Source organism: Rhinatrema bivittatum, chromosome 11 (genome assembly GCF_901001135.1).
Source record: "Rhinatrema bivittatum chromosome 11, aRhiBiv1.1, whole genome shotgun sequence".
NCBI classification, from domain to species: domain Eukaryota; kingdom Metazoa; phylum Chordata; class Amphibia; order Gymnophiona; family Rhinatrematidae; genus Rhinatrema; species Rhinatrema bivittatum.
In genome coordinates this window covers 35,101,152-35,114,814 of record NC_042625.1, presented here as the reverse complement: position 1 = coordinate 35,114,814, position 13,663 = coordinate 35,101,152, and the positions used below count along the sequence as shown (strand labels likewise).

The window sequence follows — 13,663 nt, the reverse complement described above, 5'->3', positions numbered from 1 at the left end:
TCCTCTCCTCCCAGATGTTCGGCAAGGATTAATAGGAGTTGGCCTAATAAATGTGGAAGACAGATCAGGAATTCTGACACTTGACAAAGGTAAGTTTTAGTTTGCTAGCTCTAATGGATGGTCTAAGGACTAGATAAAGGAATGAATTTGATTGAGGTGTTAGCTGCCTTTTAGACAATCATAATTGTTGAATCACCTGAGAGCAGTGGTATTTTGATAGTAATGTTCTCATTTTTCTCAAATTCTCCCTGGAGAAATGAATACTTGGCAAAACTGGGGTTATTTTATGATACATGGAAATTGTTGGGGAGGGGGAATATATTCTTAATATTTATGCTCAACCACTATATAATCTACTAAACCTGAATGTAACTCGCCATGAGCTGCCAGTGAAACCGACTAGGAAACTAGGCTTGTTCTGTATGTGCGCAGATGACCTGCAGTTATACTGTGAATTGGACTTCTTACACCTTGATCAAATTCAGAGTTTGAATTGGGGCCTGAGGGAAATTTCATTGTGGCTAAAGGTTGACAGTAAGCTTTCCCCTTAAAATGGAGGTTTTAGGGATAAAACCCCAACTCTGACATATAATAGGAAGGGCATGGTCTGAGTGTTATATTGGATTCTGGATTAGAATTCCATACTGATTTCAAAAGTGGGACAATCCTACTTTTTTTTTTTTTTTTTTTTAATGCCTCATGTCATTTGTAGCCATATCTGTCATAGGAGTAGCCTAGTAGTTGGAGCAGCAGGCTATGACCTGGGAGACCAGGGTTCAAGTCCCACTGTTACTCCTTGTGACCTTGGGTGAGTCACTTTACCCTCCATTGCTTCAGGTACAAACTTAGATTGTAAGCCCTCTAGGGTTAGGGAATACCTACAGTACCTGAATGTAATCCACTTTGAAGTTCCAAAAAAGTGTGAAAAATGGAATATAAAAATCTAAATAAATTACTAGCTAGTTGGATTACTTTAATGCCCTATATGCTATGAAAAAAGCACAAGGGTATTGGTTAAAACTAATTCAAAATACAACTGCACAGATTCTCCAGGTTTGAAGCATAGGGATATTTCCTGCATATTGATGTCTTTATCTTGGCTGCCTGTCTTTTACTCTTAATTTTTTTTTCATTCTTATTTTGGTTTTTAAAGCATTATGAATTGTTTCCAAAATTATTTAGTGGAACAGCTCCTGCATATATTCCCAAAAAAAAATTGTGGTCATTACAAGCAAAGAAAACCAAAACAAGAAGAAATCTTACCTCTACAGACGAGCCCCACTCTCCTGCGGTGACACCCCTTGGGTCCCTCCCCCAGTTGAGAATTCCCGAGGCGATTTCCGCGATCCCTCTGAGGTAAGCCTCGGTCCGGCGGCCAACCCTCGGCAGGGACCTAGCCCCCGACATCTGGTGAGGCTGAGAGGCGGCGGTGAAGGTATTTTCCCTCTCCCCCCGCAGCCGGAGACCGCCCGGAACGAGACCGGGAAGCGCCGAGACAAGGTAAGGTAGAAATCTATTTAAAAGTTTCTGGTCTCCGAAGCTCGAGGAGTCGCACAGGTCGCCAGCCGGGACCAGTGCCACCGGGTTGATCCGCCCTAGCAGGGCAGACCCCGGTCAGATCCGAGGGTCCTCCAATGTGGAGACCCTCTGAGGTGGTCGCCATATTGTCTGCCTGGTCACGTCACCATTTTGATCTAGTCGCCGCCCCGATCCGTGCGCACAGAGGCGAGCCGTGCACACACATAACTTGTGCGCACAAGCGACGCGCTTACTGTGCCGGGTGCATAACTTCGATCTGTGGGCACAACAGCGCGCACATCTCCCTGAGTGCGTACCAATCCTATGCACACAACTTCGCACCGGAGTGCATAACTAAGCCACCCGGGCCCTGTATTTTATGCGCACAAGCCATGGCACCACTGGAAAAGAAGCTCAAGGCTCAGGGCCTTTGCCCAGCATGCCACATTAGAGCTGCACAGCATGAGGAGGCCACGGCCCTGTGTATACAGTGCGAGGAGACCCTGGGGGATCCAGCCCATGGCCCTCCCCAACCAGTACCGGGTTCTAGCTTATCGAACAGTACGCCGGACCTAGTGTCTCCCAGCAGGACCCTTCTTCAAATGGGGATCCCCAGGGACACAGCGCCTCTTAATTTAGACCCAGCATTTTATCTCCTGGGTGGAATTATTCAAAGGCTTGCATACCTTCGTCCACATGCAACCGGGGCCTCCGATAATAAGGCCACAACCTCCGCCAGAGGACCTCAACATCCCGGGACCCCCTATGCCCAGGGAAGTGATTCCACCGCCCAGAAGCTCCACCTTTGGGGACACGGACAACCCAGATGAGGAATCAGAACCCCTGGAGAAAGGGGAACTCCCTCCAGGGACAGAGCCCCACCGAACCATGAGACGCTTCTTCACAAAGGACGAGCTTCCAGACCTGGTCACACACAGCTTGAAAGAGCTCGCTATCCCGAGCACAAGTGCCTTGGGGGAACCTAAGACGAATCCCCTACTAGAGGGACTCAGTCAGACCTCCCGACATTTCCTACTATTACAAGCCATCCAGCAGCTAATTGACCTGGAATGGGATGTCCCGGAGTCTACATGCAAAGGGGAGGGCGTGCCCTGGCAGCCATGTACCCTCTGGACCCATCTGCCAAAGATCTAGCATGTCTGAAAGTGGATGCCATGGTCTGTGCAGTCTCGAAGCACACTACTATCCCAGTTGAGGGAGGAGCAGCACTCAAGGATGCTCAAGACAGACATCTGGAATCCATCCTCAAACAGTCTTTTGACATCTCTGCTATGTCTACAGATCGCGGCCTGCTGTGCCATGGTGACACGCGCCTGCTTATCACAGATCAGGAACAACACTCCTGGGGAAGCCCTGGAACCAGCAGTATCATTCCTCACGGATGCCGCTTCTGATCTGGTGTGCACCGCAGCTAGAAGAGTATCATCAGCCATGGTAGCCAGAAGACAATTCTGGCTCTGAAACTGGTCAGCCGACACATCTTCCAAAACGAGGCTCACAAGGATGCCCTTCAAGGGACCCCTCCTGTTCGGAAGCGAACTAGAGAAACTAGCCAACAAATGGGGCAAATCCCCACTGCTACGGCTACCGGAGGACAGGAATAAGATAAACCAGCGAGTCTTCCCCGCCCCCCCCCCCCCCCCCCCGAACTTCCAGGGGCAGAGGATCACAGCGCTTCAACCCATACAGAAGCACATAACAAGCGGCTCGCCCCGCAGACAAGAGCCAGTCCTTTTGGAACAAGCACAACAAAAGGGGAGCTGGCTCGGGCCCAGGCCCCAGCCGCACCCCACAATGAAAATCAGCTGACTCGTCCAAAGGAAGAAGCCATAGGGGGCAGACTTGCCCTATTCTACCAAAGATGGGTCGAGAACTTTGGACAAGTGGGTCCTAGCCATCATTCGAGAGGGATATTACCTGGATTTCCACCACCTCCCTCCGGACAAGTTTGTGGAATCCCCCTGCCACGACCCTTCCAAGAGGATGGCAGTGGAAGCTACACTGACCAGATTGCTAGCCTTAGAGGCTATAACACCAGTGCCCGCACAACAAATAAATACTGGACATTATTCCATCTATTTTATCATTCCCAAGAAAGAAGGAACATTCCAGCCCATCCTGGATCTCAATTGGGTCAACCGCCACCTGAAGATTCCTCACTTCTACATGGAAACCCTACGCTCGGTAATAAGGGCGGTACAACCGGGAGAGTTCCTTACATACCTGGATCTGTCGGAAGCCTACCTACACATTCCGATCCATCAAGAGCATCAGCGTTTTCTACGCCTCATGATCCTGGACCTTCACTACCAGTTCCGGGCACTAACATTCGGGTTAGCCATAGCACCCCGGACGTTCACCAAAATCATGATGGTAATGGCAGCAACACTGAGGAAGGAAGGAATTCTCGTACACCCTTATCTAGACGATTGGCTGATCAGGGCGAAATCCCCAGAGGAAAGTCACCAGGCGACCAGAGTCAAAACTCTACTGGAGAGCCTCGGGTGGGTGGTCAACACAAACCAGAGCTGTCTGCAGCCCTCCCAATCTCTAGAATACTTGGGAGTCCGGTTCAACACCAAACAAGACAAGGTCATCCTGACACAGACAAGGAGATCAAAACTGATGATCCTGTTGAGCGAGCTTCATCCCACAGCATGGGACTACCTCTAAGTTCTCTGCCTCATGGCATCCACACTGGAAGTAGTGCCATGGGTAAGAGCCCACATGAGACCCCTACAACGCTCACTACTGTCACGATGGAATCCGCTGTCCCAGAACTACACCATACATCTTCCTCTCCCGGACAGAGTTCGGACCCAACCACGATGGTGGCTACAAGAAGGCCATCTGAACCAGGGAGTGAGACTATCGTCGCCAACCTGTTCCTGCTCACCACAGACGCCAGCCTACGAGGATGGGGAGCACACTGCCAGGAGCTAACCGCCCAGGGGCAATGAAACAAAGAAGAGTCGGGATGGAACATCAATCGCCTAGAAGCCCGGGCAGTCAGACTAGCCTGCCTACAGTTCTGTCACAGACTCCGAGACAAAGCAGTCAGAGTAATGTCGGACAACGCCACAACAGTGGCCTACATCAACCGTTGGGGAGGAACCAGAAGCCAACAGGTGTCTCTGGAAATAGACCCCCTAATGTCGTTATGGGCGGAAGCGAACCTTCAGGAGATCTCGGCCGTCCACATCGCAGGGAAAGACAACGTCACTCATGGCATCCACACTGGAAGTAGTGAGGATACCATGAGCGGATTACCTCAGCAGAGGATGCCATGAGCGGATTACCTCAGCAGAGGAAGTCTAGACCCAGGAGAATGGAGGCTGTTGACCACAGCATTCCAATTGATAGTAAACCATTGGGGAACACCAGCCATGGACCTCCTCGCAAACCGGTCCAACGCCCAAGTGCCCAGCTTCTTCAGCCGCAGGCAGGAACCTCAGTCCCAGGGAATCGATGCCCTGGTACAGACCTGGCCACAGGAAACCCCATTATACGCCTTCCCACTGTGGCCCCTATTGGGCGCAATCATCCACAAGATAGAACACCACAAGGGACAAGTACTTCTAGTGGCCCCGGACTGGCCAAGAAGACCATGGTATGCAGACATGGGAAGGCTGCTAACAGGGAGCCCCATCCTGCTACCACCACACAGGGACCTGCTCCAACAAGGGCCGATCCTCCACAAGGATCCAACTCTATTCTCTCTTACGGCCTGGCCATTGAGAGGACTCGCCTGAGGAAGAGCGGATAGTCGGGGCCAGTAATTGACACCCTGCTACGAGCACGCAAGTTCTCCACATCCCTAACATACATAAGGATTTGGAGAGTATTTGAAGCCTGGTGTGAAGACCGCGACATCATTCCACGCTCAGTCAAAATTCCTGCGATTTTGGAATTCCTGCAGAACGGACTACAGAAGGGATGGTCTCTCAACTCCAAGGTGTACAGGTGGCTGCATTGTCGCGCTATGGAACCAAGAGTGAGAGCGGCAGCCTAGCCTATCACCCAGATGTCTCCTTCTTTCTGAAAGGAGTCAAGCAGATCCGACCACTCCCAAAGTGGCCGGTGCCTCTTTGGAACCGCAACCTGGTCCTAGATTTCTTAGCAGGAGCCTCCTTCAGAGCTCTTCATGGCCTGTCTCTCCGACTATTAACATTTGAAGACAGCCTTCCTGGTGGCAGTCTGTTCGGCCTGTCTCTTGGTGGAGTGTTTCTCTTTTTTGCCCCGGGGGATTTGTTTCGTTTCATCTGTTCCAAAAAGGCTGAGGGCTCTATCTTGGTGAGTAACTCCCTGTTGGAATTGGTGGTGAATTATTTGCTTGGGGTTGAGAGATAATCCAGTGGTCTGCCTCCTTGTGTTCTTTGCTCCTTCCGACTTCCAGTTGTAATGTTGAGGGGAGGGGAGGAAAAGCTAGGGCATTTGTGGTATATCTTAGTGTCTACCTGCAGGGAAAAATAAACCACTTTTCCCTATATTTTTGCCAAGTCCTGGCCAGTACTGCCTTTAGCTTTTCTCAACTCACTAGGTTGTCCAAATTGCCTTCCTGCTCACCTGAACTATCCTGTAGACAGGATGGCTAGCCCTGCCCTTGAAAGGGGGCAGTGTGGGTGAACTTCAGGCCTAACTTACCTCCTTGTTCCGGGGGTTTGAGCTAGCGATCTCATTCAGGGATTGCCTTTCATCCCCTGAAACTCTTGGTGCTGTCCTGCATGGTCAGCTATGACTGGTGCTTTGGCTCGTAAGGTCTGTCACAGACCCTGCTGCTGTTGCTAATTCTTCCAAGCAATGCTTGGGTTTTTCTGCCCATTGTGTCTATCAGCCAAACATGGGCACACTTCTGCAGAGACATTGTCCTTTGGATGTCATTGGGATCGCAACTTCTTTTTGGGGAGCTCTCAGGCCCCAGTTGATTTTTCGGTTGTCTTATAACAATGAAGGAAATGATGCAGTCTTTGTCCAAGAGTCTTTTTCTTTTTACATCTCTAGACTTTTTCCTATATCCAGGAGGTTCTAGACAGTCTTTCAGGTTTCCTGATCTGAAACCCTTCTTGTAATGTTTTACGTGATGCGGAGTATGTTTCTTGATGGCATTCACATCACTCCTCTGCCTTAAGCGCCCCTGCTACACATGGGGGTTTGGTGTCTGTTATTTCCATGGCTTTCTCTTTGTAGAACTCAACTCAGCATGGTTTCAGAAAAGGTCATAGTACTGAGTCACTACTTCTTTCAATTTTCAACACAATAATTAGAGGCTTCGATTCAAACACTGATTATATGATGGTTTTACTTGACATTTCAGCGGCTTTTGACACTTTAAACCATGACATTCTACTTCTCGATCTTAAACAAATTGGTATTAATGGAACAGTTTTACAATGGTTCACATCATTTATAACAGAATGACCACAGTGCATTAACATTGGAAATTCTAGATCTGAATGGTATACAACAAAGTCTGGAGTCCCACAAGGTTCTTCACTCTTTGCACTGCTCTTCAATATATACTTATTACCTCTGTTATCTTCTATCAGGGCTAGATTTATGCTTTAAAACTTATGCGGATGACATCCAATTTATCATTCCTTTTTCAGATACTTGGAAAAAAAACTTTCTCTCCTTCAACTTTACCTATCTACAGTAAAAACATGGCTATCTCACAATAGATTGAAACTGAATGCTTCGAAAACAGAACTGATTTTTCTTTCCACAGTACCAGATTCATGTCATCAGCCTCCCAATACTTTCATGTTAGGACAGGTCATTCCTATAAAACCATATGCTAAAAATCTAGGTATGCTTATTGACTCAAAACTATCCAAGGCCAATAACATCTCAGCCATAGTTAAAAAGTCCTTTTTTAAATTGCAAATGTTAAAAAAAAAAATAAAAAAAAATTACAACCTCTGCTATTCCCATCTGATTTTCGCTCAGTTACTCAAGCATTGATATTTAGACTATTGTAATTCCTTATATTTAGGCCTACCCATATCATCCTTTCATCCTCTTCAACTTATACAAAACGCCACAGCCCGGATATTATTTAATTTAACGCGAAGAAACCATATTACACCAGTATTACATCATCTCCACTGGTTACACATATCCTACCATATTTCATATAAGATACTAATCATAATCCACAATCTCCTATATTATACTGATTCTGTTTGTCTCTGTTCATTATTACAAATATATAAGCCAATAAGACAACTTCGATCAATGGACAAATGTATCCTGGAAGTACCATTCATAAAAACAGCAAGTTTAGCGTTAACATGCAAACGAGCATTCTCTGTTGCGGGACCCATCCTCTGGAACTCTATTCCTGAAGAACTTCGGTTGACAGCCAATAAGAAAGAGTTAAAAAATCCCTAAAACTTATCTCTTTACCCTGGCTTACAAAATCAGTTGAATTTTAAAGTAACACTACTGCTCCCTCAACAGTCCCTCATTAGTCAATGGTGGAAACATAGTATATGTTATGTTTTTATTTGTATTTTAATTATGTATGTTAATTATGAACCGTCTAGACGGTCAGAATTCTGACCAATTCACGGTATACAAAAATGTTTAAATAAATAAACTCTTCAGTCTGTTTTCCAAGCTGCATGCAGAGCTCCTTACTCTTCGTTCTCTACTTTTTTTTGACTTACAAAAAAGCACTTTTCAGTGCTCCAGGATGGCTCTGAAACTATTGTTACCTTTTCCTGGGCCCAGAGCATGACCAGTCCTCCTGCAGGGACTGTGGTCAGATGTCACCCGGGCCCAGCGCCAGCATGCTTTAGAAATTGCCCGCTTGAAGGAAGAAAGTTCGGGGTCCTATGTCCCTTCGTTGGAACAGATGTCGGCCCACTCGTCACCAGGGCCATGTTTGGATTGCCTGGACCAAACCCAAGAGGGCCTCCTCCCTCTGACCACCAGAGAAAAGACTGGGCCAGGTGGATCAGCCCCACAAAGTGCCACTCCTCGCTGAAGCAAAAAGTGTTGGGAGATGCGCTGCCAAAGTCCATGCACAAGTCCATGGCGGTTAGCGTCGCAGCACTTCACCCAAGAGGTGCCGCTGCCTGCCGACGCGAGGCAGAAGCACCACACTCAAGAGGCATTGCCGATCACTGAGCAACGCATGCGTTGAAGACAAAGCATACACGCAAGGATGCATCACTACCTGATGCATCGAAGCAAAACGACGCGCATCGTCAGACTCTATGCATCATGGTCCTCACTTGAAAACACCAGCGCAGGTGCCAGCGTCGTTGGAACACACGATGCAGAAAGTGCTGGGCAAATCTTCTGCCAAGATGCCTTAAAGCATCAACCAGCAGTGGACCCTCAGGTATTCTTCTCCCCAGAGGAAATGGCTAAGTTTGGCTTTTCAGATGTGGAGCCTCTCTGAACAGCTTTCCATGGGTTGCTCTGAATCCTCTGGGAGAGTTTACTCAGATTTGTCATCCGGAAGGAAGAGATGTTCCCCCTTTAACTACAGGAACTCCTCCAAAAAAAGACACAGGAAATATCGTAGAACAGAGCAGTTGGAACACCGCCCAATAGGTCCTGACTCTGACATCTTGCTAGCTGCACTGCCTTCAGTGGACCATGGTCGGAGAGGAAGGAATTCTACCCCTGGCTGAGGAGATCTTGCGTCGCAGACAGTGTCACAGATTTCTCAAATTCTGTCACATTTCTTCACCTCCTTTGAGGAGCAGAGGGGCAGTCCATTTAGCCCTCCCCCGCTAGACACCTCGCCTCCGTGAAGGTCTCCATCTCCGAGAGAGCAGCCCAGCATCAGAGCCTAGAAGCCCATGCCCTCAGTTTTCCCCACAGCCAGCCACTGGTCCAGATGGCTCACCAGCAACCTGGGTGAGAATTCCATCTGACCTGCCGGAGGAGCAATGAGAGCCGTCCTCACCGCCAGAAGACCTTTCCTATTCCAAGTTCGTAGAAAAGGTGGGAACTAGTCTTGACATCAAGACCAAGAAAGTTCCATATCCATGGGCGGAGGTGTTGGGCAGTCTGAAAATTTTCGAAGTCCTGGCTGAACCTACTGCCTTGCCATCCCATGCAGTTTTGGATTCAATAATGGCAAGGACCTGGGAGTCTCCTTCTCCGGTCAGGCAACCTCAAGGAAAACTGACCTAAAACTTAGAACAAGAGTTGTCATACTATAGCATAGCCCAACTTCCACATGCCTTGGTGGAGGTCAAATCTGCTATGAAACGAGCAAAAAAGACCCGCCTTTATTTGAATACCCCTCCAGGCCGGGATTACAAGAATTTGGACGACTTTGGAAAGAGATTCTTACAAGCAGGTATGCTAAACTCAAAAATCCAACAGCAACATTTTTACATCACACAGTACCTGTATGAGGCTTGCAGTCTCTAAAGCCTCATCTTGCATCGTCCTTGTCAGATACCGCTCTGCCACAGTTCTGTGACCTGGAGGAGGGGTCGAGGCACTTCCTACGCACCGTTTGAGGCTTTGGAGACGTCCGCCTGGACTTCAGTGGTGGCCATAGTGGCCTGAAGAATAGCATGGTTGCACTACAGTGCTATTCGGGAGGACGTGCATGAAAAACTAGCAGACATCCCATGTAAGGAGGATGATTTTGTTGGGGACAAGCTGCGGGAAGCGGTCTTCCAATTGAAGGAGCAGAATGTGGAGGTCCTCGAGCAGAAAATACTGTCCAAACTTCAGAAGGAGCTATTATCAGCAGCGCCCTTTCAGGCTGTACCCGCCCTATTGCCCGTTGACCTTCCAGTAAAGCAGGATGCAGCAACAGCAACCACTTGTACAGACCACAGAGCCAGCATCAGCAATGTCCACCACAGAGCAACAACTCAAAACCCCAACAGGGTTTGGGAGTCGAATATTGTCTTTCTACGATTCTTGGACAGAGATTACCTCGAATCGTTGGGTATTGATCATCGTCAGGGAAGGTAACCCATTGAACTTCAAAAACAGCCCTGTCGTCCTGTGCCTGGTGCACCCCCCTCAGTTCCGCATAAACGGGCACTTGCTGTAGGAGGAAGTTGACCTACTCCCATCAAGCGATTCGGCAGGTACCGCGGCACCAGAAACACAGGGGATTCTACTCCCAATACTTCCTCATACCCAAGAATTCTTGGGGGGCTTTGCCCAATCCTGGACCTGTGGGTTCTCAAATTCCTTCAGAAGGAAAAATTCAAGATGACGTCTTAAGATTTTACCCTTCCTACAACCCAACGATTGGATATGCTCGCTGGATCTCAAGGATGCATACTCCCACATCCCAGTGCACCACTCCTCCTGGCGCTACCTATATTTTCAAGTTAGTATGCGCCACTACCAGTATAAAGTCCTTCCCTTTGGACTATCTTTCACCCCGAAGGTCTTCATGAAATGTTTAGCGGTAGCTGTGGCCCATCTCAGAAAGAAGGGAATTCAGCTTTTCTCGTACTTAGACAATTGGATAATAGTTGCACTGAAACCCTCCACTCTACAGAGCGGCCTGGAACAATAAGTTGTCTGGAAGGGCTAGGCTTCGACATCAACTACAAAAAATCTAGCCTCCACCTATGCAAACTCTATAGTTCATTGGAGCCTGGATGAATACTGTGATGAGAGAGGCTTTCTTGCTGGCAGACAGGGCCCACACACTTCGCATCCTGGCCTTCCTGCTGAAAAATTGTGCTTGCACCTCTGCCTACCAGATCCTGACTACTGGGCCATATGGTGACTGTGATATATGTAGTGCTGCAAACTCGTTTGCACATGCGATGCCTGCAGTGGGGGCTGAAAGCGCAGTGGACTCAGTTCTCCCAACCACTCTCCAAAAGTGTAAGTCTGACCCCAGCTATGCAACTGGATCTGATGTGGTGGTTGCGCCCTACAGTTCTTACCATTGGAGCACCATTCCGCCCCCCCGGCCCATCAAATAGTTATTATCATGGATGCCTCAACCAGGGGGTGGGGAGCCCACTTGGAGCATGTGCAAACGCAAGGTCTCTGGTCCACATGGGAACGACAGCAGCAAATAAAACTATTGGGAACTTCTGACAGGGGAAAAATGTCATGATCCACACGGACAATCTGTAGCCATGTTCAGAGGGTCCAGTTCCTGGATCTTGTGTAGGGAAGCTGTCCAGATTCTGACGTGAGCGGAGGAACACGCCATTGCTCTCCAGGTGACGTATCTGCTGGGTGTAGCAAACACCACAGCAGACAGTTTAGCAGAGTATTTCATCTGCACAAATGAGCTCTTCACCAAGACATGGCGAACCAGCTCTTTGTGATGTGAGGTCTTCTGTGCATGGACCTCTTTGCTTCAGTACGCAACAGGAAGCGATTCACACAGGATGCTTTCCTCATACTTTGGACGGAGGGCCTTTATGCTTACCCTCCAATCTCGCTAATCTCCAGGATGGAACTGAAGTGTATTGCGGATGTCTCAGACCTCATTCTAATTGCTCCAGCTTGGCCCAGACATCTATGGTTCGCTTATCTAGTTCGTCTCCAACACCCCACCCATTCCCCTGGGCAACAGCGTGGATCTCGGGAGCATGGCACCCTACTTCATCCCTTGCACGCCTCTCTAATCTCACTGCTTGGCGGTTAAAAGGAGTATATTGAGCCTCTTGCACTTGCCGACAGAGATCCAGGAAGACTTTTACCAGGAGAAATTATCAAGGCAATTGGTACTGGTACTGGGCCTGGTGTGGGGGTAGAGACATAGATCCCTTCTCTTGCTCCCCAGAGCTGTAAAGAGCACAAGAAAATGCCATACTGGGTCAGACCAAGGGTCCATCGAGCCCAGCATCTGTCTCCAACAGTGGCCAAGCCAAGTCAAAAGCACCCGGCAAGTACCCAAACATTAGATAGATCACAAGCTACTAATGCTTAATAATTACTGTAATAGCAATTTATGGATTTAACCTAGGAACTTATCCAAACCTTTTTTAAACCCAGTAACACTAACTGCTGAAACTACATCTTCCGGCAACGAATTCCAGAGTTTAACTATGCACTGAGTGAAAACATTTTTTCGATTTGCTCTAAATGAACTACTTGCAAACTTCATGGAGTGCCGCCCCCTCCCCCCGAGAGACCAAACAGATTTACATTAACTTGTTCAAGCTTTTCATGATTTTGTAGACTTCCATCACATCCCACCTCAGTCGTCTCTTCTCCAAACCTAACAGCCCCAATCTCCCTAGCCTCTCCTCATAGGGCAGCCGTTCCATGCCCCATATCATCCTGGCTGCCCCTCTGCACCACCTCCAGTGCAACCACATCCTTTCTGAGGTGCAGCAACCAGAACTGCACACAGCAACCAAGGCGTGGTCCCACCATGGAGCGTTATGAAGCATTATGACATCCTCAGTTTTATTTTTCATTCCCTTCCTAATAATTCCTAACATTCTATTTGCTTTTTTGACTGCCACAGCACACTGGGCCAATGATTTCAAAGTATTATCCACTATGACACCTAGATCTTTCCTGTGTGGTATCTCCATTCTCTGTATCAACTGGGTCTGGCGACGGCATCTATGCAGGTCCATGTGAGTGCCATCACTGCCTAGCATCACCTGTGCAATGGCCGCCTGGTGTCCAACCACCCTCTGGTCTCCCAATTCATGAAGGGGATATAGAGATTAAGGCCTTCTGTGACTAAACTGCCTGTTCTGAGGGCCCTCATCCTAGTCTGGAACAGCTTATGCTTCCTTCCTTTGAACCACTGCATAGCAATCACATGAAGTATCTCCCATGGAAGGTACTCTTCCTGGTTGCAGTAACCTCAAGGAGAAGTCAGTGAATTACAGACACTGGTTCACTACTCCCCATATCTGCAGTTTCACCATAACAAGTTCACCTTGTAAACCCATCTCTTATTTTTACGCAAGGTGGTGTCTGCTTTCCACTTTAATCAGACCATTACATTGCCAATGTTCTTCCCAAAACCGCACAACAATGAGAGAGAGCGGCTACGCCACACACTGGGCTGCAAGAGAGCCTTAGCTGTGAAGTCCTTTTCTTGGAACGCGTTCTACGTTTATAATAAGCTGTTTATTTCCTTTAATCTGCATGCATCGGGCCTCCCGGTGACCAAACAGACACTGTCCAATTGGATTTTGCA

General features: G+C 48.2%; 1 protein-coding gene across 2 annotated transcripts in view; it reads left to right on the top strand.

Annotated features, from left to right (window-relative positions):
• SBNO1 (strawberry notch homolog 1) overlaps window positions 1-13,663 on the top strand; it is a 156,823-nt gene that overhangs the window by 98,245 nt on the left and 44,915 nt on the right. For both annotated transcript variants that reach the window (XM_029619765.1, XM_029619764.1), the window contains one exon: window positions 15-89. In XM_029619765.1, coding sequence (XP_029475625.1) covers window positions 15-89 — 75 coding nt within the window. The remainder of the gene's footprint in view (window positions 1-14; window positions 90-13,663) is intronic.